A 26,514-nucleotide genomic window follows, 5' to 3' on the forward strand; every position below is an offset into this window, starting at 1 on the left:
AACCACCACCGCCGCCTATGTAATCCCCATTTTTCACATTCTGTGACAAATATAATAAAACACTTAATCTACCAAAATTTCTCGCAGAATATAGGAACTTCTCTCTCAAAAAGCATTTGTTGACCTTACATATTTTTCTGCTTTCGTCTCTCAAAATTTATGTTCCCTCCACCTACAAACTATTATGTCACTCATACCGATTATTAAATAAATGCATTGAAAAGACTTTTTAAGGGTTAAAGAATACGATAATTTTAAATTTTAAAGTACAGATATAGCAGTTATCAAAATATGTCACAATCTCATTTTTTTTTAAATTAAATAAATTCTAGAAATGCATTAAAACTAATGTAATGTAGAAAAAACGTGTGGCATGATAAATGTTTTAAAAAGTTTGAACAATGTTCGTTCAGTATTAAAACTATGAAAACAGCACATTTCAGTTGATATCACATGCTGTGCTAGGAATCTGGAGACAGGCTTCTGTTGTCGTAGGTATGTCCTGTTTTTTCTACAACAAAATTGTGTTTAAATTTAATGCTGCTTAGTGATAAGTTATAAACAAAATTTTACAAATTGGAATCTTATTACAGACGTCTATGTTATGTTTTCTCAGCAATATTCTGTCATCAACCGGCAGCTTGTACATTACAGAACCTTCATTGTTTATTCCTCCGATTTTAATAAGATTATTAGTGTTTCTTATAAATCATTCAGGGAAATATCAACTGATTCCTACTACTATATGATTGGTAAGACTGGTGGCGGACTGTTGAAGGTCATACGTTGACCTATAGTTACACACACTTACGACACCAGGACACTTGTGTAATCTAATAAACAAGAATACTATTTTGATCAAGTGCATTTCAGCGATAAGTTCCATCCGAAATTGATGAAATCATTGTTGCATACTTATATACTTATACTTATACACATATGAGATGCTGTATAATTGCAAATGAGACAACTATCCACCAAAGTTCAAAGAAAGTGGATGTAAGCAATTACAGGCAATCGTACGGCCTTCAACAATGAGAAGACCTCATACCATATAGCCGGCATACATATAGAGCATATTCAACCAAATAAACAATATTGAATATTGAGTTAAGATATTTTATTTAATTAAGATTATTCATGAAAAAGTTTTCTATAGAAATTACCTTACCTTTAACAACTGTGTTTTTAATCTCTTTGATCGGTATATCACTAGTAATCTCAACCACTTCTGACCAATGGAATCCTATCAGAAACTGATATAAAAAGGCCCCCAATATGGCTCCTACGTGTGGACCCAAAACAGGTATCCAGAAATATTTGTAGTCATTATAACTGCAATAAGTATAAAAATATATAAATACGCGTTCATGTCTATCCGCGTCAATTTATCAATGAATGCACGCGACTTCATTCATAAAGCCGAACAACTATTCCAAAGTACTGTACGCGTAAAAGTAGTTTCACTAACTATTTCATTTTACTTCATATTCTCAACCAATAAAACATACAGTCAAGACAAATTGCCGATAAAAAGATTAATTGCATTTTATTTTTTGATACTGACTTCATCAACTCGAATATCAGCTCGCCCAAAAAGGCTCGCTTTATATTCTTGCTGATAAAGTCAGTATCAAAAACAAAAATGTCACTATTCTATATATCTCATTCAATAGCGTACCATATTGTGTATTCGAACTGTTGTTTCACCCACTGTTGTTTCACCCGAAATATTAGAAAGTAAGAATATACCTTTTCAGCTCACCTGGTCCAAAGGGCCAAGTGAGCTTTTCTCATCATCATTAGGGTATCTAGTTTAAAAAATGTGTTTGATGACCCGGCCTATCAACAAACATGGCCGACATGGCTAAAAATAGAACATAGGGTTAAAATGCAGATTTTGGCTTATATCTCTGAAACTAAAGCATTTAGAGCAAATCTGACAGGGGTAAAAAGTTCATCAGGTTTAGATCTATCTGCCCTGAAATTTTCAGACAAGTCAGACAACCTGTTGTTGGGTTGCTGTCCCTAAATTGGTAATTTTAAGGAAATTTTGCAGTTTTTGGTTATTATCTTGAATATTATTATAGATAGAGATAAACTGTAAACACCAATAATGTTCAGCAAAGTAAGATCTACAAATAAGTCAAACATGACCAAAATGGTCAATTGACCCCAAAGTCAATTTTGAACAATTTTTTTGTAATCTTTTACAAAAATCTTCTCCTCTGAAACTACTGTGACAAATTTAACCAAACTTGGCCACAATCATGACCGATGACCCTGCTACCAACCAACATGGCCGACATGGCTAAAAATAGAACATAGGGGTAAAATGCAAGTTTTGTCTATTATTTTTTGAACCGTTATAAATAGAGAAAATCTGAAAGGAGCAAAAATGTTCAGAATAATGAGTTCTACCAATTGTCCATATACGTCAAAACAGTTTGACAAATTCTTATAGGAGTTATTGCCCATAAATGACAAATTTTACTATTTTTTTTAATTTTTGCCTATTATCATAAAAACTATGATATTTAGAGAGAAACATTTTTTTTCCGTTATGCCTTATTTGATTTAAATTATAATAGGAAAATAAACACTTTAAATCACAAAAATGATCAACAAGGCAAGATTTGTTAAAAAGTCAAATTTTGCCGATATAGTTAGTAGACTGTCACTCTTCATAGGAGTGATTGCCCTTAAATGAGGATTTTTTTTACCCTCTTTTGTGTTTTGAGCAAAAAATAAAGCAGATAGAGAGAAACTAAACAGACTAAAAGATCAGTAATACAAGATTTTTGTCATGAAGTCTATTCTCGTCTACAATGTTGGAGAGTGTCCTTTGTTTGATATGCACATAGACCAAGGTAAGCGACACAGGCTCTTTAGAGCCTCTAGTTAGTGTTGCAATCATGTAAAGTATGTGATTTTGTTAGCTCGTCTCTGTTTAAAAATGCTTGCAAATACATCATTGATATATTTTTTAATGGCTGCCTGTTGAACTTACGGAGAGTTTAGGTACTTTTCTTTAGATGGTGAGTCATAAAAACTTCTTTTTTGTTGATTATCTGTTTTACACAATCGACGAGAATGTTAAACGAAAAAAAAGAAATAATAATATTTACCTGAATACTTCCACACCCCACCCTGCAATAGCAGTGAATATTCTAGGACCTAAGTCACGTGCAGGATTAATGGCATATCCACAGTTAAAATGATAGGTCATTCCTATGGCAACAACTATTAAACCAATGGAGAATGGTATTAATCCTTTATGTGTTTCCATATTTCTGTCATCTGTTACTGCAAGTACACAACACAGAAGCATCGCTGTTCCTAGAAGCTGTTAAAAAAGTGTTGTGCATTAGTCAATTCCAATTTTATGATTCGTCTGTTTTTTTAGTTGTTGTGAAGAAGCAAACTATAGATTCAGGTTGTACATCTGCTGTTTTTGCATTTTAGTTCCAAATTTTGAATATTTATTGTTTGATTTATACGCTAACTTTAGTATTTTACGAAAGGTATGGACACTTATAAAGCTAAGACAAATGTAAGATGTGATACAAACGATTCTCAATTATATACACATTTAACTATCAACTAATATCAAAAGACTATGTAAAGAGTATGTATACCTGGTCACCTATACATGTAGCTACTGAGGCAAAATCCTGTGGATATGTTGCCCAGATACCAGCTGTGCCATTCGGTCCCGATACCATCCTGTTTCCTCCATCAAAATTATTCAGAGCATCTAAGATTATAGTGAAGTATATTCATGTATACACTGATTGATGGTTGCTTAACTGATTTCATGAATTTTCAGGTCGAACACAATCAAATTAATAAGTAGCTTCTCAAAGTAGGTCGTCCTGGATAAATGTTATGACAATATTAAGTGCCGCTTGAAAACGCGTTTATCTGGAACATGAATATTTTGCCTTCAAACATGTCTACTATCGAAACTATTAAAGTTACTGTAAAGGTTCATTAACATGAACAAAGAATCAATTTGTAATCAATTTTTAGATTATAAAGAATTAAACGATTCCCCAATTTCCCTTAAAGTTTTACCGGTATACATATAATTTTTTTTCAGTAAATTAAAACCAAACTAAATTTTATTGTTGGTATACACATGTACGTACATTCACGGTTCTACAATCTGTCGGTACATCCTTTTGGGCATTGCACAAGGTCATATTTTTGACTGACTGTTGTTATTGGCATTTAACTAGCTTTCAGTACCTGCTAGTACTCCCAGATCTGCGTTTTGTACTTTTTGTGTTTTTGTTAGAGTGTTTATGAGCTTTGTATCGATCTGATGGGTTAAGCGCTTTCAACGGATTTTTATAGTTTGTTCTTATGTTGTACTGTTACACCACTGTTTCAGGTTAAGGAGAGGGTTTAGCGCCAGCAAACATGTTTGACCTATAATGGTTTACTTTTATGAATTGTGACTTGGATGGAGAGTTGTCTCATTGGAAATCAAACCACATCTTCTTATTTTCATATCTGATTACCAAAAGTATCATGCAAATAATATGGACTTCTAAACCGAATGGTTATCATTTGGTGTAAAAATCTCAATGTAATTATACTCTTTCCGACAACTTTTGTACAAGGTTTTTAGAAGGTTTTTAGAAGGTTTTTAGAAGATTTTTAAGATGTATTTTTATGTTTATACTATTTAAAAAAAATTCAAAAATTTTTCAAGTTAAAGCTCTTATTGTTTTCTGGCACCTTGCTAACTTTCCTAAATTTTCATTTCGTTCCTCAACTAAATGACGTTACTTCAGAAATGCCAACACTTATTCATTTCAAAAACTGTATTTAACTTGTTACTTACCGTAATACACAAAATAGATCGTAACTGAGGCAACGAAAGCTCCCAAGTACTGGCCTATCATATAGAATGGTACTTTCTTCCATGGGACTTTCTTGATGCAGGCCAGGGCCACGGTAACAGCTGGATTCAAATGTCCCCCTGAAATGTATGATATTGACAGCATGATCTTATTCCTGAATATAACGATGGACGACTCAGAACACCTACAATTAGAGGAGATGTAGGATATGTGGCCCGAAGAATTTGATTTAACCTACCCTCCCCGACAAAAAAATCGCTTTTTGCCCTAAAGAATGATCCACGATTATCGTTAAATATTCAACCATAGATCATCGTTTACTGGAAACAACCATGTGACCTATAACCTATAGTTGTTAATTTCTGTGTCATTTGGTCTCTTGTGAAGAGTTGTTTCATTGGCAATCACACCACATCTTCTTTTTTATATGTAAATTTTATTATATCAATTATCAATAAAAGTTTGAAATCCCACTCATTCTTTAATAACGTACCAGTTTAGTGGTGAAACAGTATCTTAAACCTAATGTCTTTTGGTGTTTTTTTTTTGTCGAGGGCTTGCCGTTTTATTGTTTTAAAAATCCACATCCCCTTTTCTTTAACGGAACTTTAAATGAATTCAAAAGAAAAAAACTTAATAAACCAAAAAGGATAATTGAATGTGCAGGACACGGTACCATATCTTTGCATCTGTTTATACCCACGTAATGTTAAGTTGATCTTGTTTTACCTGAAATGCCACCAGCTATGTAAACTCCCATTGTTACACCTATACCCCATGACCAATGTATAGACATGTGATTTCCAACCGTATTCCGACTCAAAACAGCTTGTGCAACAGATCCATCTCCAAATATCTAAAATTACAAAAGAATGATGTATCAGTAAACAACTGATTTTTATAGTTTGTTCTTATGTTGTTCTGTTACACCACAGTCCGAGGATAGGAGGGTTTCCGCGCCCGCAATCATGTTTAACCCCGCCTGTCCCAAACCAGGAGCCTGTACTTCTGTGGTTGTAGTTTTTTGTTATATATCATATTTTTTTTATTGTTTTGTACACAAATGCCGTTAGTTTTCTCGTTTGAATTGTTTGACATTTGCCACTTCGGGGCCTTTTATATCTAACTATGCGGTACGGGTTTTGCTCATTATTGAAGACCGTACGGTCAACTGTATTTGCTTACCAACTTCGTCATTTTAACTGGCAATACAACCACATCTCCTTATTTTACTATCAACAATTTTGGAATATGTAATCGTGGTGAGCAAATATTTCTATATATACTATAAGGAAACATATAGTTAGAAGTGTTCGTTTGTTTTCTTTGTTTATATAGAACTTACATAAGAAGATGTGGTATGAGTGCCAATGAGACAACTCTCCATCCAAGTCACAATTTGTAAAAGTAAACCGTTATAAGTCAAAGTACGGCCTTCAACACGGAGCCTTAGCTCACACCAAACAGCAAGCTATAAAGGGCCCCAAAAATGACTAGTGTAAAACCATTCAAACAGGAAAACCAACAGTCTAATCTATATAAAAAACGAGAAACGAGAAACACTTCACTATGAACCACATCAACAAACGACAACCATTGAACATTGTTTTGTTGACAAATCATTAGCGTAATGTCGATAGGGCATTTGGTCATACTACATGTACTTGAAGACCCAACTTAATCATAGTATCACGATTTTCTATCAATATACAATAATTATAATCATATTTTAAACAGGACCTAAATTCTCAAGAAATTAAGTGGTAAATGAAAATTTACAGTGCTAGACACATATTAATGACTTTACTTTGTCATTGTTTTGATGGAAATTACAAAACAGCACTGTTACTACTTTCATGAAATCATACAACAATATTGTGTCATCATCTGCAATTCTGTGGCAACATAATGCAATATCTTTATGTTCGCCATGTCAGTATCATTAGGTTGCCTCTTAACGTTTGTGATAATCTAAAGTCTGTGTTAATCAGATTTACGATTTATAAATAAGGAGATGTGGTATGACTGCCAATGAACAACTATTCACCAAAAACCAAACGACATGAGCATTTACAAGTCACTGTTTTTTTTACTGTTAATAATAAGGACAAAACCACAAGCAAGGAGTCACTTTCTTTTACATTCATACTGTGTGTAAAAGATTATGAATGGTTTTAAAAAACAAAAGTGAACAGATAAAGACAACATATGGACAGAAATGCGATACTGTGCAGAATGTTGTCAAAATTGTCAAATTGGCAGTTTAGGGTCAGGCTTTGATGACATTTGATCAGAAGATTTGTAAGGATTTTGATTATCAGAGTGACGTTTTATGATTTCGGTGATGATTTTTGTTGCACAACTGACGACGGTGTATGCTTGTAATATTTTTTCATCAGAACTGTTACTCTTCTTGTAAAGTCTTGTTGTGGTAAATAGTGCATTCTCTTTTCATATTCGTGCAGTCTGTCAGAAATTTATGATGATCAATTGAAATGTATTCATTAATGACTCATGTCAATTCTGTACTGAAAATTGTCACATCAACAGATCTAGACGAACATGACCAACGAGGAAGGACTGAAACGAACGAGATATAATATGCATTAAGGCATTGTCGCTAAAACCACAGTCACCTATCGATCGATGTTCAATACTTGTAAATCCATTTTTTAAAATTATAAATCACAAGAAAAAAGGCTTCATCCGCATTGGGTAATCGCATGAACTCTGAATGTATTGTGTATTTTTGCATTTCTTTATAAAAAAATATTTTGTTGCTTTGTATCTTTTTGTTGTTGTTGACTACTAGTTGATAAAAATGCAATTTCACAGAAGTCAGGATGCGTTAAATCCAGACACTATAAGTGAAAGACACAATTAGTTCTTTAATAGTTTTAAGATTTAAATGGTGAATAGCAACATATCAGGTGAATTTTAGAACTAATCTTTAGTTATAAGTTGCATTGTCATTGACAAAAACCGTGTTAATGATGCTAGTACCTGATGCATGTGCATTGTATTGTCAGAAAACAGTCCATCTTCCTATATCTATGTTTATGTAACAAAAGTATTCTACTTTCGAACTAAATATCTAAAAGTTTACATTTTTAACAAAGTAAAAATGCTATATTTTTTTTGCCAAAAAGGGGTCTAACCGGGCCTACTTCTTAGACGGTTAGTGTTCTCGTTTGAAATTTTTCATGTCGTGTCCTTTTCTAACTGACTATTTACATTGTAATATAGGTTTTCTCATCGTTTAAGGCCATACGGTGACTTATAATTGCTTGAATAAATAATTAAATCCACTGGAATATTGATAGTTGCATGCCTCATTCGCAATCATACCACATCTCATTTTTATATCAATGGTCAATCGAAAAATATTGAAGAACGGTTTTGTAGTTGTTTCTTAAACTCTGAGGGCACAAAACAATACATAGATAATTGAAGTGTCGACAAACAGTCGTTGTATCGATTATTTGTCGTATTATCCGTCGAAATAAATTAAGAAAATTCATTGCGAAACTGACAAGATCACAGGAAACAAGAACGTTTATTTACCTCAATACACTTTTCAATTTTATATACAACATTACGTGGAGAAACACTAATCGGAAACTGGCTATACGTGTAATACATTTTTTTATACATAAAATGATTAATTGGCTTTACCTACTATTAGAGTGAAGGTTCCTAAAAATTCAGCAAACGTTTCACGAATAATATTATTTCTTATTCTAACTTTACTGGCAAATGCCTCCATTTTGTTGCAGTTTCGAAGTTTACATATGCACTACACTGGATATATTATATCGACAGAACTGGGTCATGTAAATATATAAACGAGATTAAATAAACCATTTTATTCACACACATGTACAAGCTCTCAATCATATCTTTAGCTGGTAGCCAATCTAAAATCACACTTTCGAGTAGAAGACTTATCACGTTGACCTATGTTATCTTCATGCCAGGTGAAGTTCTTAACCTCGTCGTGGTTTTCATTCATAAGATTACTACTGTTCACATAAATTTTGAAACAGGTATATTTTGTCTAAACAAGTTAATGTCTCGGACGGAAAATGTCTTAAACCTTCAGTTCATTTGGGCAACATGTTCAAGACAGAATCAATTGGAAAAGACCGCTATCATTTCAATGTAGCTAATATCAGTTTAAAAACATGGATGTTATTATTTTATTACGATTGCAGAGTTCCTAACGGACAACACATATTTAAAAATTTATAGCAATATTATTTAACACCTTAAGAATACCTAAGGCCTGGTGCATTATACGTTATAAGAACACCTCAAGAACATCCTCAGATCTGGTGCATTATTAGAATACCTTTAACATGTTTAAATACCCTAGCTCATATCTGTCGGATTATTAGAACATTCAAAAGAACACCTGGGGATCTGGTGCATTATTAGAATACCTTAAATACATTAGATCTGGCGGATTATTAAAACACCTCAAGAATACCTGGGGATCTGGTGCATTATTAGAATACCTTTAAATACCCTCATATCTGGCGGATTATTTGAACACCTCAAGAATACCTGGGGATCTGGTGCATTATTAGAATACCTTTAAATACCCTCATATCTGGCGGATTATTAGAACACCTCAAGAATACCTGGGGATCTGGTGCATTATTAGAATACCTTAAATACATTAGATCTGGCGGATTATTAGAACACCTCAAGAATACCTGGAGATCTGGTGCATTATTAAAATACCTTTAAATACCCTCATATCTGGCGGATTATTAGAACACCTCAAGAATACCTGGGGATCTGGTGCATTATTAGAATACCTTAAATACATTAGATCTGGCGGATTATTAGAACACCTCAAGAATACCTGGGGATCTGGTGCATTATTAGAATACCTTTAAATACCCTCATATCTGGCGGATTATTAGAACACCTCAAGAATACCTGGGGATCTGGTGCATTATTAGAATACCTTTAAATACCCTAATATCTGGCGGATTATTAGAACACCTCAAGAATACCTGGGGATCTGGTGCATTATTAGAATACCTTTAAATACCCTCATATCTGGCGGATTATTAGAACACCTCAAGAATACCTGGGGATCTGGTGCATTATTAGAATACCTTTAAATATCCTCATATCTGGCGGATTATTAGAACACCTATGAATACCTGGGGATCTGTTGCATTATTAGAATACCTTTAAATACCTTACATCTGGTGGATTATTAGAACACCTTAAGAATACCCTCATATCTGGCGGAATATTAGAACACCTTAAGAATACCCTCATATCTGGCGGATTATTAGAGCACCTTAAGAATACCCTCATATCTGTCGGATAATTAGATGACCTTAAGAATACCATTAGATCTTACGGACAATATGTTGTTTTTTGTTCCAAACCATAAAATCGGTTTCTGGTCAAATTGCTTACTTTTCATCTAGTGAAGACAAATTGTGAATTTTGAATGTCATTCGAGAATGCAATACGTTACAATTTATAATATACACCGTATTTCAAAAGAAATCGTCTGAAATAGCACAAATCAAGAGGATTCTGAACAAATATAAAAAATGTAAGAAAAAACAAAGGAAACATGAACAGAAAATTATCGAAACTCGCAAAACAATACAAAACAATAATGTTAACAAGTGAAACCGATTCTTTTATTTTGTGATATAAAAGTGATATTTCACACACACACACACATATACACATATATAGATTCAACCACTTAAAATCCATAAAGTACATATATTTATGTACATGATTTATTGTGTGGTTCTCAAGGATATAAATTATGTAATAACAGTTATAATATATTGTGCATTTTCGTACTTTATCAATCAGGTGAAATGCCTCGATCTGTTGTCGTATACTTCTTTCTTTTTTCCTAAAACAAAGAAAGACATTTTCTTTGATAAAAGTTGCATGCAGGTACAAATGTATGCAGCACAAAACATCTACACAACGATGAAAAAACTATAATGGTTTAAGTATTTGTGAATATCGTGTACACAAAAATTCCTTATACCTGCAAATGAATGAATAAAATTTATTTTGCTGAATAGTTGTCTCATAGGCATTCATATTTCATTTTCTTACATTTATAGGTATTAATCGTATTATATACAAGTATCTAAACAATAAAGAAATATTGTTTTATGGGTTTTTTGTTGGCATCAACATGGTTTCTTAACTGCACTATTCATACATGTCATATATTTTGTTTTTATCACTGCAATATACAAATCTTAATATAGAAAAATAAAAATCGTTAAGGTTCAGTTGATTGTTTTAAAAGATACAACATGAGTCTGATGAGAGAGATCTATCATACCTGTGGATTTATCATTCATATCTTGAAACGGTATCTCGCTACTTATTTCAACAACTTCCGGCCAGTGAAATCCAATCAAAACCTGGTACAAAAAGGCCCCAAGTATGGCGCCTATGTGCGGACCCAAAACAGGTATCCAAAAATATTTGTAATCATTGTAACTGAAAAATATGGAAAAATTTAATAGAGACAATATAAATGCAAGTATTTTCGCAGTGATTATTTGTTATACTACAAATGTTTAGTTTTACGTTGGCTTTAAAATCAGTTTTGAGACCACAGGCACTTGTCTCAGAAATTTTTTTTTTTATATACATTAAGGTATATAGGAAATTTTTTTCTGAGACAAGTGCCTGTGTCGGAGACTGGTAAAGAGTTATACTTTTCTGAAACGGGTTCTCAGTTATATCATATCTTGTATATTTTCTCGTTTAAATTGTTTCATATTTTGTCATGTAGGGACTTTTAAAGCTGACTTTACAGTACATGTATGAGGTTTGCTCATTGTTCAAGGTCGTATGGTGTGGTGGATAATTGTCTCCATGGCAATCCAACAACAACTCCTTTTTGTTATATTTTCTGTTTTTTTGTCTGCTTTTATCATGCTTACATACTATTATTTTTCATGCATTTACCTAGCAAATCGAGAGAATTGCAACGTTCAAGCATATTGTCCATTCTTTATGGAATTACGTTATTTTACATAACGTTCTACCGTTCACATGACAATCTTTATACTACCCTTACTTTTGATTCTTATGACCTGAGTAAATCAATCAAAAGCATTTTCTTAAAGGTGGACATATCAGGTAGATAAGAATCATGAATATTGTCCTTACACTTTTCTTTGATATAACAAGCTTATGTGATATAATTTCAATTTGACCGTGGGGTCAGTGGCTCCCATTCTTTGTGTCCTATAAATTGTTTTTATGTTGATGACAAATAATGGTGTTTTGTTTTTATCCACAACTTGTCGAGCATCAGTACGATTTAGACATACGGTATAAAACATGGCCTCTGATTTGATTGTATTATAGGGTTGCTTTCTCATTGCCGTTTATCCAAAATGTTTTTTTATTCATATTTAATGAACCGAAATATTTGACACGTTCGTTGCTAATGGCACTACCTGAATACTCCAACTCCCCATCCAGCAATAGATCTGAATATTCGTGGAGCCAAATCACGTGCTGGATTGATGGCGAATCCACAGTTGAAATGATAGGTCATTCCAATCATAGTCACTATCACACCAATGGAGATTGGCATCAATCCTTTGGGTGTTTCCATATTTCTTTCATCTATTATTGCCAGTATACAGATTAGTAGCATGCCTGTTGCAAGAATCTATATACAAAATCAAGTTGTACCATTTATTTTTGTATCTTTGACGTGGAAAACTTTATAATAAACAGTTTGTGTGTTTTCTTGTTTTTGTCAATGTTTCGACACAAAATGTTTCAATCTTTCTTATTTGAAGACTTTTCCTATTTTGTTTGTCAGTATATATGTGTAAATCATTTTCTTATAAAAATAAGGAGATGTGATATGATATAGTCTATACAGGATCTGTCGTAAAAGTACTACGTATTTGAAACGTAAAGGAATGTGTGAATCTGAAAGTCTTTAAAAATTTATAATTATATCGAAATAGTTCATTTTATATTTTATATTTGGTGTACAGTCGTAGATAATCCTCGAAGTTAACAACATTTGCATCAAGTGAATCGTGACGCATTTATTCTATGGTTTTACATAAGGTTTATGACTATCCGGTTGTTAGTTTTATCTGTTTAATATGAAATGTTTCTGTACATCAGTTGTTTCTCACACCAAACGTTCTGAAGCTCATCAGAAGAAAAAAAAAAACTTATTTTTTTTAATAGTAATTTATTTACAAAAAAATGTAATGATAATCGTTAGAAATATATTTTGGGAAGACTGATGGTATTCATCCCGTTTCTAATTCTTCTTTTATGGCACGGTGGTTATCCTTAATTCAATTACAGAACTTTTATTATATTTAAGAATCCAATGATGGAGAAAACAATTTTTGGTATAAAACTATTAAACGTCCTTGTATGCTACTATCTGGTTACTGAAACAGTATATTCTCGTTTCCATTAGTCGCTGAGAGCTGGGACCAATGCAACAATATAAGTTCATGTATTAGACCTATCGCGATGTAATTTGATTTTACTGATTTTTTTGTGAATATGCACACCGCTGTACCTATATATTGTGTTTTTTTTTCAGTATAACTATCGATTTGATCAAATATATTATTTACCTGGTCTCCAAAACAAGTAGCTACGGAGGCAAAATTCTGTGGATACGTTGACCAGATACCAGCGGTTGCGTTTGGTCCAGATACCATTCTGATTCCCCCGTCATATTCGTTTAACGCGTCTGCAAGTAATTACACCAAGATATAAATAATAAAACAGACAGTTCATTAAAACAAATCCTGAAAGTACAAAGTAATGATAGTAGCAGCTAGGTAATCAAATAGCCGAAAGCATTAGAACTGTCGATGAGTGCATATTCTAAAAGTCTATTCTATTTTGTTGTTGAACAAGGTTAAATTGACAGCAACTGAAGTTGACTTAAAAGACAAGATGCTGATTTTCTAAATATTCCAAAAACATTCATATAATATGTAAACAGTGATTTTTATTTGAAGTTGCCAGTGAAGGACATATAAATCTTTCGGTTAAAAGCAACGCAAAGTCTTGTAATTTAGTGTTACATTTTTGATTTCTCAAAGAAAAATGATTACATGCAAGGACAATGGACACAGCGTTGAAGTGGGATAACTAAATCTAACCATCGATGTTGCTACGTATTACTAATTTGTTATCGACAGAGAACATTGAAACAAAACTTCACACGTTAGGGGCCGACCATTTGATATTCTAGGGGGATGAGGCTGCAGGAGGATTTTTTTATACGGAGTATTCATTTGCACCCTTTTGCGAGTCTCGCATATATTTTTTTAAACTATCGTATATATATGTATATACATTTATTTTCTGCATTTTGTTAGACAAAATTTTTATTTTCATCCTGTTTTGGTCAAGATTATTTTTTATTTGTTTTTCGGGCCAGATAATTTATTTCCAAAATCTTCATGAAACCCCAGAACAAACCTCTCTCTTTCTATTTCCCAAGTAATATGAAATGGTCGTTCACTTACTAATACTACCAAATCTACATTTAATACGCTAGTTGATACCTACCATAATATACAAAATAAATCACAGCTGATGCAACAAAAGATCCCAGATATTGGCCAAACATATAAAATGGTACTTTCTTCCAAGGGACTTTTTTGATGCAGGCCAGGGCCACGGTAACGGCTGGATTGAGATGACCACCTTAAAACACAAAGCTTTTATTCCACTTCGATGTCGCCCCGTACAATGATATGTTTACTTTATCGTCCAATATCGCAGAACTTAGGCTATGACATGTAATTACATATTTATTAGTTCTTGCTGTTGTCGACACGTTTAGAATATATTGAAGGGTGATGCGTGCATAGAAGAAGTGTTAACGTCTAGTTTGCATACAATTGGAGTTCATACACTTAAGCGTCCGACTGTTTTCTTGCACCTGTTTTTCTGTCTGTTCCCTCGTTGGAGATCATATGAATGTGCAAATGAACATCTCAGTACTGCATGGTTGTATTTCACAGAAAAATCAGTGTTGATATTACTGATTGATATTAATGTACGTGTGGCAAATGGACAGACTAAATGATGAAGTGCACACAGCCAAATACTCAAAACCTGTCACAATTTGGTTCAAATAGTTTTTACCAGAGATACCACCAGATATGTAAACTCCCATTGTCACTGCTATTCCCCATGCCCAGTGTATAGAGGAATGATTGCCAACGCCATCCCGGCTAAGAACTGCTTGGGCTACCGAGGCATCCCCAAATACCTAAAAGTCAATAAATACAGTATAATTATTATGATTTAGTAAATAAGACAGAAAAGTGGCTTTGTATTGAAGAATAGGAATTTATTGTATCAAATCATGTCATAAAACCACAAGCAAAGGGACAACGCTTGTATTGCTGTTTTTTCATCTCACTGTGAGAAATTCAGCGATTGTGGAAAGCTTACACCTCCCTTGCATTTTCAGGACGATCCCTTGCATCGGTGTGAGCAGAATGGATGTCACGTTACATTTGCGCACTGAAGAGTTAATATCAAAGAATTACGGACTTATATATTTTAGTTTCTTACAGGGGTAAGCTCATTTGTCAATTTCAAAATATTCATTTTTTTCAATGTGTTTTTTTTCTCCTTTACTTGATTATTATGACCGCATATAAATAACAATGGGTTCAGATTTTTTAGCTTAAGTTATTTCTACAAAGCAGTTGTTTTCCCTTTTATTCAATAATAATCTGTAATCCAAAGGGCAGTACAAGACCGATAGTATACAAGAAATAAGGTTGGTAACAAAGAAATTTAATCGAACATTGATTTAAGCTTAACAATACGAACTGTCAATAAAACACGAACAAAAAAAGAAAGAGATCTATAAAAGTTAATGTAGATTAATGTATGAATATCAAACTGCTTATGTATCACACGACAGTCTCAGATAAAGGAGTAGGGCCAATTTCTCCTGTATTTGTTTCAGTTACAGGGTAAAAACCTAGAGTAAAATATTACTGAAAATTGAATATTAAAGAGTCTTTATCATATAAAAAATATATTTTTTCTCAATTTTCCATATTTCCATTGAATAAGAACAATCAGTGTTATATGTTGCTGTTGATTGAATATTGATTGCTTATCGTCCAGTAGTGCTGCTGTTGAAGGAACATTGATACACAATTGTTCGTCTGAGATGTTTATGGCAAATTGTGCATCGAAGGACTTCGCTAACCGGAATGAATTAACATGCATAAAAAACAATACAGAATTTTTATATTTTTCGGATAAATATTCAAAGTTTTCCAAAATCGGTCATAATTGCGGTTTTTATCTGTCTTTGCGCGTTTACAATTTGATGATCCGTTTCGAAATCAATCTATTTGAAGTAAAGATCATGTGAGAGCGCTTCGATTGCAATAACACTCTCTTTTACTTAATTTTTCTGTGCTGGTAATTATTACATCAGCCAATGAAATTTCAGTCTTCCAATTTTTATGCTGTGGTGTGTATCAGAAGGACAAAATCAGAGGACCACGAAAGGCATTAAAAAAATGTCTGATCGTTGTAAGCGAATCATGGACACTGAATCTGTATTTCCATTCATATTGTTTAGAAATAAGCCATAAAATTGCTATAGCTACACACATAAGACAATGATACTATGAGTCTAAGTAAATATTGAACGGAATTTTAATACATTTTTAGTGTGAAATAAACTCAGGAAACTTGGTCCTACCTCTAAAAAAAGTAAAACAAAAATAATAGAACTCCAAGGTATATTCAAAAAGAGAGAAGTTCATAAAAACTGACAAAATCAAACCATACCTTTATCAACCAACAGGACTAAACCTTGTGTCTCGTCCGTTTGTCTAGTTTCTGAACAATGAAATATGTTTAAACGAACGGAACGAATGGAAAACAATTGTCATTTCCCTAAATTGGCACAGGCATTTTCCGAAGAATGGTGGGCTAAATCTCTCACTTGTATGATAGTTGTTGATAGTTCTCTTATATTGACAAAATTTGGCGAGCAACCCAAACAGACATAATAGATTAATGTGACAATTATTGGGACCCAGCAGGCAAAACTGGATAAACATACATCACAGACATACAACACAACTGAATAAAAAATAACTTTAAATCTAACAAAGACGACAACAAAAACGTTTTTGTAGTTGAAAGTATAAAGCAACGCACAAAGCCAAACACCCGATAGCTGGATGCATAAATACCGAGTCACGTCAAAGAGTCATACGACAAAAACGAACATAATGATACAAAGACAAATAAAAGGGGAACTGAAAAGTAAATAAAAAGATGCACAACTTCAGCACCTAGAATCTATAAATCGAGACCATCTTGTATTATTTGTGAAATAGACACTGAATAGTTATCTATTAGGCCTTGGTACTTTAGTAATACGATGAACTTTTTAGATTCTGGTACTGAGATGACTGCTGTAGTTAAATTCTAGGTGTATGTAACCTTTAAGTTCACGACTCGGGCAATTGACACCTTTACGCTTTTCTATTTTTGAAGGCCTGCAGAAAAAAACAAATCAATTAAAAAAAACAACAAACAAACCAACAAATAAATCAAAACACATAACTATATATTATTGGTATAGTAAACAACAATAACTAAACTATACCATTACAAAGAATTCTTGTTTTTGTAGTTACTGAAAAAAGCTCGAAGTACACGACCTGCTGTTATAGAAATCTTACATTAATATGTATTATTATACCGACCGCACATACCTTCGAGTAGATTGTATACAGCAAAGTCATGAACAGTGCATGCAACACGAAGCATTTTAGTCGTATTTCAAACTCTAAATAAGCGTTTCGATTCGAGACAAATACGAGCCGCTATGATTTCACAAGAACAGGATGAAATTTTATATCTATATAAAAATAAGGAGATATGGAATGATTGCCAATCAATGAGACAATTATCATTTTTCAAGTACTATTATTTACCATTTTAAACAGCCGGTCAAAGAATCATTTTTAATGCGTTAAAACTAGATAGAGCAATATAAAAAGAAAAACGCTTAAATGGGCTGCATATGGGTTTATGTTGTTTCAAATAAGCGACCAGTTAATAAAATGCCAATGCGAGGACACATTTGCATTTATGAAACAATCGTAATCTATGAAATTTAGAAAAGGCAAATTTTCGCTTATGGATCTTTAATAATAATAATAATATGAATCATGCTATAGTCCTTTTGCTAATATAGGTCTTTACTTGTTTCGGTTCTGTAATGTATTGAAATTGTTTATCTAAGGTCACTACAGAACTTAATTACTTTAACAGATGCAGACCGTTATAATCGCGTCTTATCATGTGTGTAACTTGTATTAGTGAGACAAAGAGCGTTACTTTTGCATTACGCAGGGGAAGAAGTAAATGACATTTTCGATACCTTACAAGAAACTGGAGAGGATTACGATACAGCACTTACGAAGCTTACCGAATATTTTGCACCGAAGAAAAACGTTGAATACGAAATATATAAATTCCGTCAGGCAAAGCAAGAAACAAATGAAACAATGGATGCGTTTCATACAAAGTTAAGACAATTATCCGTCAACTGTGAATTTAATGATGACAATCGGGAAGTAAAATCTGAAATCGTTCAAGGATGTTCATCTTCAAGACTGAGGAGAAAAGCTTTAAGAGAAGATATGACTTTGGAACAATTATTATCGTCAGCAAGAGCTCTGGAACTCTCTGAAAGACAAGCAAACGAAATCGAGAACAAAGAAGAGAAACTTGAGACCAACGCTTTACACAAGAAGAGAAATTTTCGGAAAAATCAACCAAGATATTTACAACAAGATAAGCGTCCGGAACAACGTATGAATGAACAACGTGTGAATCGAAACAACAAATGTAGGAATTGTGGAGGTGAATTTCCACACCGAGGGAAATGTCCTGCTCAAGGAAAATCCTGCAACTTTTGTAAGAAGCCTAATCACTTTGAGAAGATGTGTAGGTCAAAAAGAGATACTAAACAATCTGTTAATACGCTAGAGAATTCAGATTTTGAAATCTATTTCGAATGTCAATCAAAGATAGATAGTAGTTCAGATGATGAATATGTTTTCGGACTACAGACAGAACCGCTAAAAGGAACCGTGAACTCTATCAAACGTGATCAGCCAAGAATTTGTGTCAAAATCAATGAATCAGATATCAACGTTCTTATCGACACTGGCTCAAGTATCAATGTAATTGATGAGGATACCTACAACAGGATGAAGAGAAAACCAAAATTGATAGCTACAAAGACCAAAGTTTTCGCATATGGATCTCATCAAAATTTAGAATTCGTGGGAAAGTTTGACACTGTAATTGAAACGAGAAATAAGCTAACACGTGCAACTATTTATGTTTCTAAAGGGACAAGCGGTAATTTACTGTGTTATGATACGTCATTAGAACTACAGATAATCCCGCAAATATCGAGGCTCTCAACAGGGAACAAACACGAACAATTGTGTGAACAATATAAAGATATATTTCATGGACTGGGCAAACTTAAAGAAACACAAGTGAAAATTCATGTTGACAAAACAGTGAAACCTATAGTTCAGCCACATAGAAGGATACCTTTTCATATAAGGAAACAGGTAGAAACCGAACTTGAAAGGTTAGAGAAGTTAGACATTATAGAAAGGGTACATGGACCAACTCCCTGGGTTACACCTATTCGTAGCACCCAAACCTAAAAGTCCAGGTGAAATAAGAATATGCGTAGATATGAGACTACCAAACCAGGCTATACAACGCGAGAGGCACATAACTCCAACTATTGATGATCTAATAGTTTACCTTAATGGAGCAAAGGTATTTTCCAAAATGGACCTTTTAAACGGGTACCATCAGTTAGAACTTACACAAGAATCACGAAATATTACTACTTTCACAACACATGTTGGACTAAGAAGATACAAACGTCTAAGCTTTGGAGTCACGTCTGCTGCTGAAATATTCCAAAATACGCTAAGTACAGCTTTAGAAGGTCTTAACGGGGTGAGAAATATCTCCGATGATATCATTGTGTTTGGAGCATCTCAAGACGAACATGATACACGACTGACAGCCTTATTTCAACGTATAAACGAAAAAGGTTTAACACTTAACAAAAAGAAATGCGAATTTAATAAAGACAGCTTGGAATTTTATGGACATATATTCAGTTCAAAAGGAATATCAGCAGATCCGAGAAAAGTTGAAGCAATTCGTAACACCAATATACCGAGTGACATATCGGAAGTACGTAGCTTTTTAGCGATGACTAACTACGTTGGAAGATTTATCCCAGAATATTCTACAATAACCGAACCATTAAGACGTTTAACTAAGCAAGGAGTGACATGGACATGGACTTCAGAACAACAACAATCGTTTGATTCACTTAAACAGGAATTAATGAACAAAAGGATAATGGCTTATTTTGATCCAAGAAAGGCCACTGTTCTTATAGTTGATGCAAGTCCAGTAGGTGTTGGCGCGTTACTTACTCAGGATGGCAGAGTGAACGCATACGCAAGCCGTGCGCTTAGTGATGTAGAAAAACGATACAGTCAGACAGAGCGAGAAGGACTAGCCATAGTTTGGGCTATAGAACACTTTCATCTGTACCTGTACGAACACAAATTTACACTCGTTACCGATCATCAACCACTGGAATGCATTTTCAACAATCCAAAATCGAAACCGCCAGCGAGAATTCAAAGATGGAGATTAAGACTGCAAACGTATAATTTCGATGTTGAGTACAAATCAGGAAAATCAAATGCCGCAGACTACATGTCAAGACATCCGAATATTAACGAAGCAAATCGAACAGATCATTCCGAGGTAGTAGAAGAATTCGTGAATTATATATCAGAGAACGCAATACCGAAAGCAATGACAATTGAAGAAATTGCATTAGAGTCCGAAGCCGATATGAATATTCAGTATGTTATCAAAGCCGTGAAATCGGGAAACTGGGAAAATTCATATGACAATAAATCTCTTGATACTTTTGCTCGTTTAAAGAACGAATTAACGACAGTGAACACAGACAAAGGAGAAATATTGATGCATGATAATAGGATTGTCATTCCGCACAAACTTACAGACCGAGTTATAACATTGGCACATGAAGGTCATCAGGGAATTGTGCGAACAAAACAGTTACTAAGGGAAAAAGTTTATTTTCCTGGTATAGACAAACGTGTAGAAGATACATGTAAAGCTTGTATTCCATGTTTAGCAGCCACGCCAAAGAAAACTTTTGAACCGTTAGCTATGTCAGAACTACCAGATGCACCATGGACATATCTTAGCATGGATTTCTGTGGACCATTTCCAAGTGGACATTATCTCATGGTGATAATGGATGAGTATTCACGATATCCAGTTGTAGAAACACTAACAACAATTTCTGCAAAAGCGGTTATACCACTACTTGACAAAGTATTTTCAACATTTGGAATACCGAATATAGTAAAAACCGATAATGGAAGCCCGTGGCAAGGAAAAGAATTCAGAGACTTTGCGACATATATGGGATTTACGCATAGAAAAATAACTCCATTATGGCCTCAGAGCAATGCAGAGTGCGAGCGATTTATGCGTAGCATTGGGAAATCAATCAGAGCAGCACACACGCAACATCAAAATTGGAAACAGGAAATGTTTACATTCCTCCGTAATTATAGAGCGACAAAACACGCAACAACGGAAGTTTCACCAGCAAAACTTTTATTTGGTAGAAATATCAAAACCAAATTACCAACTTTAACACCAAAATATGAAGACAAAGAGATTCGAGAAACCGATCAGAGAAAAAAAGATAAAATGAAGGACTATTCAGATACAAGAAGAAATGCTGAACCGTCAAATTTACAAATTGGTGACACTGTATTGGTCAAGCAAGACAAACAAAACAAACTGTCAACTCCGTATAACTCTAATCCATACAAAATAGTTGAAAGGAATGGTACAATGTTAACAGCTAAAAGAGATGATGGACACACGATCACTCGAAATTCTTCGTTTTATAAGCAAGTTAAAATACCACCGACAATTGTAAATAATGAGAAAAAAATAGAAGAACCAGCAACACAATTAAGGAAGTCAGGAAGGATAAATAAAACACCGGCGTACTTAAATGATTATGTAAAGTAATGTTATGTAAAGTAATATGTAGCTAGTGAACAGGCATAATAATCCTGAGCTCACATTTAACTAGGCATCACGCTTAGTATTTATGATCAAGTGAATAAGTTTTAATTTTCTGCGTATCGTATGATGTCTTTAGTACTATTTAGACTGAAATACCAAAGGATTTTACACTTTAATTCAGTTGTGATTCATTAATTCATTCATGATATTAATTGCTATGTTTACCGCACAGAAAACTATGTTTACAACATTTAGACATTATTACACCGCTGTTTTATGGACATCGTTAATGTATTAAAGAAAATTCATTTTATGGCTAATTTCACAATTCATTAATTTTATTTCATTTTATTATTCTACTGACTGATAAAGATTAAATCTAGAAAGGGAGAGATGTAATGTATTGAAATTGTTTATCTAAGGTCACTACAGAACTTAATTACTTTAACAGATGCAGACCGTTATAATCGCGTCTTATCATGTGTGTAACTTGTATTAGTTTATCAGTTGTATTAAAACCATGAAACTGTGCAGACGACTTTATTACCTCTCTAGCAATTAGTAGCTATTTTATAGGTTCTTGCACATCAATGGCTTTCAAATATTCGGCTTTCAGCGTTCCCAATAAAGGTAAATCCAGAAAAACGCTACGGACGCATAAAATTTACAAGTGTTATTTTCATATTTTTTATATCACCTACCATCAATGTGAAAGTCCCCAAGAATTACGCTAAAGTTTCAAGAGCAATATTGTTTCTAATTTTACTTTGCCGCTGAAATGCTTCATTTTGTCACTAATACTTAATAGTGAGGCATCACAAAAAAAAAGTCATCACTGTTCGAACAAACATAGTCAATCAGATTTGTAAGAGATAGGTTATGTATACACTAGAAAAATTAAACGTTTATATTCCAGCTATTCAGACCAAAGGTTTTCAACTGTATATTGTATGTCTGAATACACTTAGCCACTGTTGAGTAGATTTAACGTTTATTCAAATAAATGTTGTAAATCTACATTCTTCACCTTGTAACATATGATTAATTCTGCATAGGTCACGAATCAAGATGGGATCTCTTTTTTCTAATGTGCAAAGTAAAAAAAAGTATAGCAATTTGAATAATAATAATAATAATAATGATAATAGATTATTACACTATATCAGCCTAAGAGCCAGGCCTGATACTTAATACAACTGATACGAAAACTATCATGTAATGATCTTTGTATTATATACTTCCACTTCGAAAAAAAAAATCATTGTATGGAAATGTTTTACTTTAAGAAAAAATCAACTGCAACTAACCAATTTGTACTGCAAGTGAACAATATAGGCATTGGATATCGTAAGTTATACTGAAATGTTCATGACTTACGAGTGTTTTTACTCGTAAGATCTTTTGTGAAAAGAGTCGCTGGCATATATTAACGCGTCGGCCACGTCAGTTTGAAATTAATTATCCATTATTAAAGATAGCAACCTTCTTTTAATTAGTGTAGCGTTTCCACACCATCATCGTATCATTGGTTGCTGTCTGTTATATCCGTTTTTCGTTTATTGTTTTACAATAAATCAGGTGTTTGGAATTTTTCGTTTGAATTGTTTCATTTTTTTTTTATCATGTAGGTGCCTGTCATGATAGCTGACTAAACGGTATTGATTTTGATCATTTTAAAGGCCAGACGGTGACCCACAATTATTTGATATATTATTTATATTCTGTAGGATATTTGTCTCATTGGAATTCCTTTTTATAAAGTTTATTTCTGGTCATGCAAGTGCAAATAAATATATCAACATACAATTTCGTAATTATAATCATGAATGAGTTGTATTGCAATTGAACAATCGATTTTCACGTCTGTTGTTTAACTCAGTATACGCAGTGTTATTAAATAGTTAAATTAATTTTATTTTTGTTTTGTAAATATAAATTATTTGTTGAGTACCTTACAACGATGAAACTTATCACCTTCGTTAACAGTATACTATTTACTTAATATGAAATTAGACATATATTACATTATTTTTTCACAAACCTTACAATCCTGACAAAGACATTTCGAAAGAATATATAGTATATGTGCATTAAATTTTCTAAATGAAAATAAAGTCGTTCCTGGAGCAAATTGAGAGAAACTTGATTTGATAATTATGTCAGTATATTCAGAAAGTTGAATGTGGGCAGTATATGGAAGAAGGATGTCATTGTCCAATTGTGTTTATTTAGCCGAGAAAAGGTATAATTATGTCAATCTGAAAGAAATGTCAAAGTGGGGCGTGCCCTTCTAACACAGATTTGCAGAAAATAAAAATTGGATGAGTTTTTCATCCTAAAAAGAATATCTGACACGTTGAAAGAATCTACGTAATCCTGTCAACATCATGAAAATGAAAGTACTTTACAAACAGTTAATGAATATAGCCAAGTGAATGGGAATATGTTTTCGTTATTGAAACAGCAATAAAATGAAGATAAACCTAGAACATTGAACAACTGACAATCAACCAATGCGTAAATGGATAAGCTTAACCTTCCAGGACACCTGATATCACTCAGGGTCTTTACGAGAAGCTTACATCTAATACATACATGTGCCGGTGATTGCGTATTTATCTTTGGCTTTGATAGATTGGTATAGGTGTTTTCATTTTTTAATCAATTTTTGCCTGGGTTGGACGTCAAAAACCAGCCTAAGATATGATGATGTCGGCCGGGCGAAAAATTTGTGTACTCAACTCCTCCTACATGATATAACAGATAGTAAAGGCTCCGATAAGACAACTTCTTCCAAAGATGATGAAAAACTTTATTTAAAGTAGAATTAGTTTTAATAAGGAATAAGATGATAACAATGTGAGCAATATTTTCCACAAAGAATCTGTAAAGAAAACAATACCTTTTTACTTCAAAGATAAAACTGTATATTTCATTTCACACCTATTGCATCCGGGTTGTTCAACCGCAAGAGAGTATTAAAGACATTTACCCTCAATGATATACAATTCAAACCTCTTGATAGCTCTAAGCACCTGTTCATCGTCTCCATACAAATATAATCCCGCTGGGGATTAAAATTATATTTTGGAAAGCACCGCACTGAATCCAACAATAAATAAACCGAAGATGATAGCATCAAAATGCTGGACTTTTTAATCGACAACATATTTGATGAGTTTGGTTGATTGGTATTTTAACAGACAGTTGGTATTTCAATGGATACTTAATGTGTCCCCCTACTAGGCGACTTGTTTTTGTCCTCATATGATGCAGAATTCAGACAGAATCTTCTCAAAGACAAAAATCTTGCAAAGTTCTTTAAGTTTACTCTCAAATATATTGATGATGTCCTGTCACTCAATAACCTACATTTCAGTGAGTGCTTACATTTCATATCCTATTAAATTGAGATTTAGGATACTTCCGACACTAGAAGGTCTGCAACATGTGTTGATCTTTTCATCGATATTGACACGGAATGACAATTTCAAACTAGACTCTTTGACAAACATGATGATTTCAATTGTTCAATTGTCAACTTCCCATTTCTCATGAATAACATACCCTCTGTCCCATTGATAACGTTTACTCATCTCAAGTAATTACTTTACGCTCGTGGATGTTCACACTTTACGGAATTAATCAATAGGGGTGTGCCCTTTACACAAAAAACAGCTCCAACAGAGTTATGAGGAAGAATGACTATAATCGACACTACATATGTTTTATTGTCACTACCTCAAACCGATGACCGATGCGATGTGTCTGTCTCTACTCACTAGCGACATGCTTTCACGGTATAAGAGACGTTTACCATGTCGACGTTGTTCAGTTCATGCGCTTCACACAGTTTTGTGTTTTGTTTTAAAGATATGGAGATCGGTAAACTACTATTGCCTCAAATTTACACATAATAATTAAAAAAAAAAAGAAAAACCAATCAGACTTGTTTAAGTTATTTTCTTCTGATGCAAATTTTTAGAATATATGTTTTCTTAGTCATAGTGTAAGCTTCATTTTCATATTTTCGGAAACCCTTGCATGAAGTTTGCTCTTTGCTCAAACGAATAAAGGAAAACTTGTGCGAGACTATGACAAATGTTTCATGGTTATCGCATATGGTTTTTATCAAGTGCAATAGCTTCTTGTTTTGTATGTGATACTAGGTAGACTAAACTGTGCATCTATCCTTCTTTACTTCATGATTTTCAATTGGACCTTTATCGTGTATAACCCGACAAATTCGAGTATGTGTTGTTCGATCTTCTTGGGAACTTCATAAATCGGTTACTATGTTCATTTGGACAGGCTGTTGAGAGCGGTGTTGTTTGGAACGTTTTGATAATTGTAAGTGATATATTTAACGAATCCCGGATCGTTGCAATTATTATTTAAAACTTGATGTACGAATGGGCCCGCT

General features: G+C 33.4%; 1 protein-coding gene and 1 pseudogene across 1 annotated transcript; both read right to left on the minus strand.

Annotated features, from left to right (window-relative positions):
* Positions 1–297: 297 nt before the first annotated feature.
* Positions 298–8,665, minus strand: LOC127734105 (aquaporin-10-like). The gene is made up of 7 exons (XM_052243751.1): positions 8,551–8,665; positions 5,601–5,727; positions 4,853–4,990; positions 3,639–3,757; positions 3,129–3,346; positions 1,172–1,335; positions 298–511 (listed from the first exon to the last, which is right to left on the minus strand). Exons 1-7 carry the CDS (start codon positions 8,635–8,637, stop codon positions 462–464), a joined length of 903 nt encoding a protein of 300 aa, XP_052099711.1. The 5' UTR covers positions 8,638–8,665; the 3' UTR covers positions 298–461.
* Positions 8,666–10,549: 1,884 nt separating this feature from the next.
* Positions 10,550–25,670, minus strand: LOC127733416 (aquaporin-10-like; annotated as a pseudogene).
* Positions 25,671–26,514: the final 844 nt, after the last annotated feature.

The sequence above is a fragment of the Mytilus californianus genome, unplaced genomic scaffold, assembly GCF_021869535.1.
Source record: "Mytilus californianus isolate M0D057914Y unplaced genomic scaffold, xbMytCali1.0.p SCAF_3, whole genome shotgun sequence".
Lineage (NCBI taxonomy): Eukaryota > Metazoa > Mollusca > Bivalvia > Mytilida > Mytilidae > Mytilus > Mytilus californianus.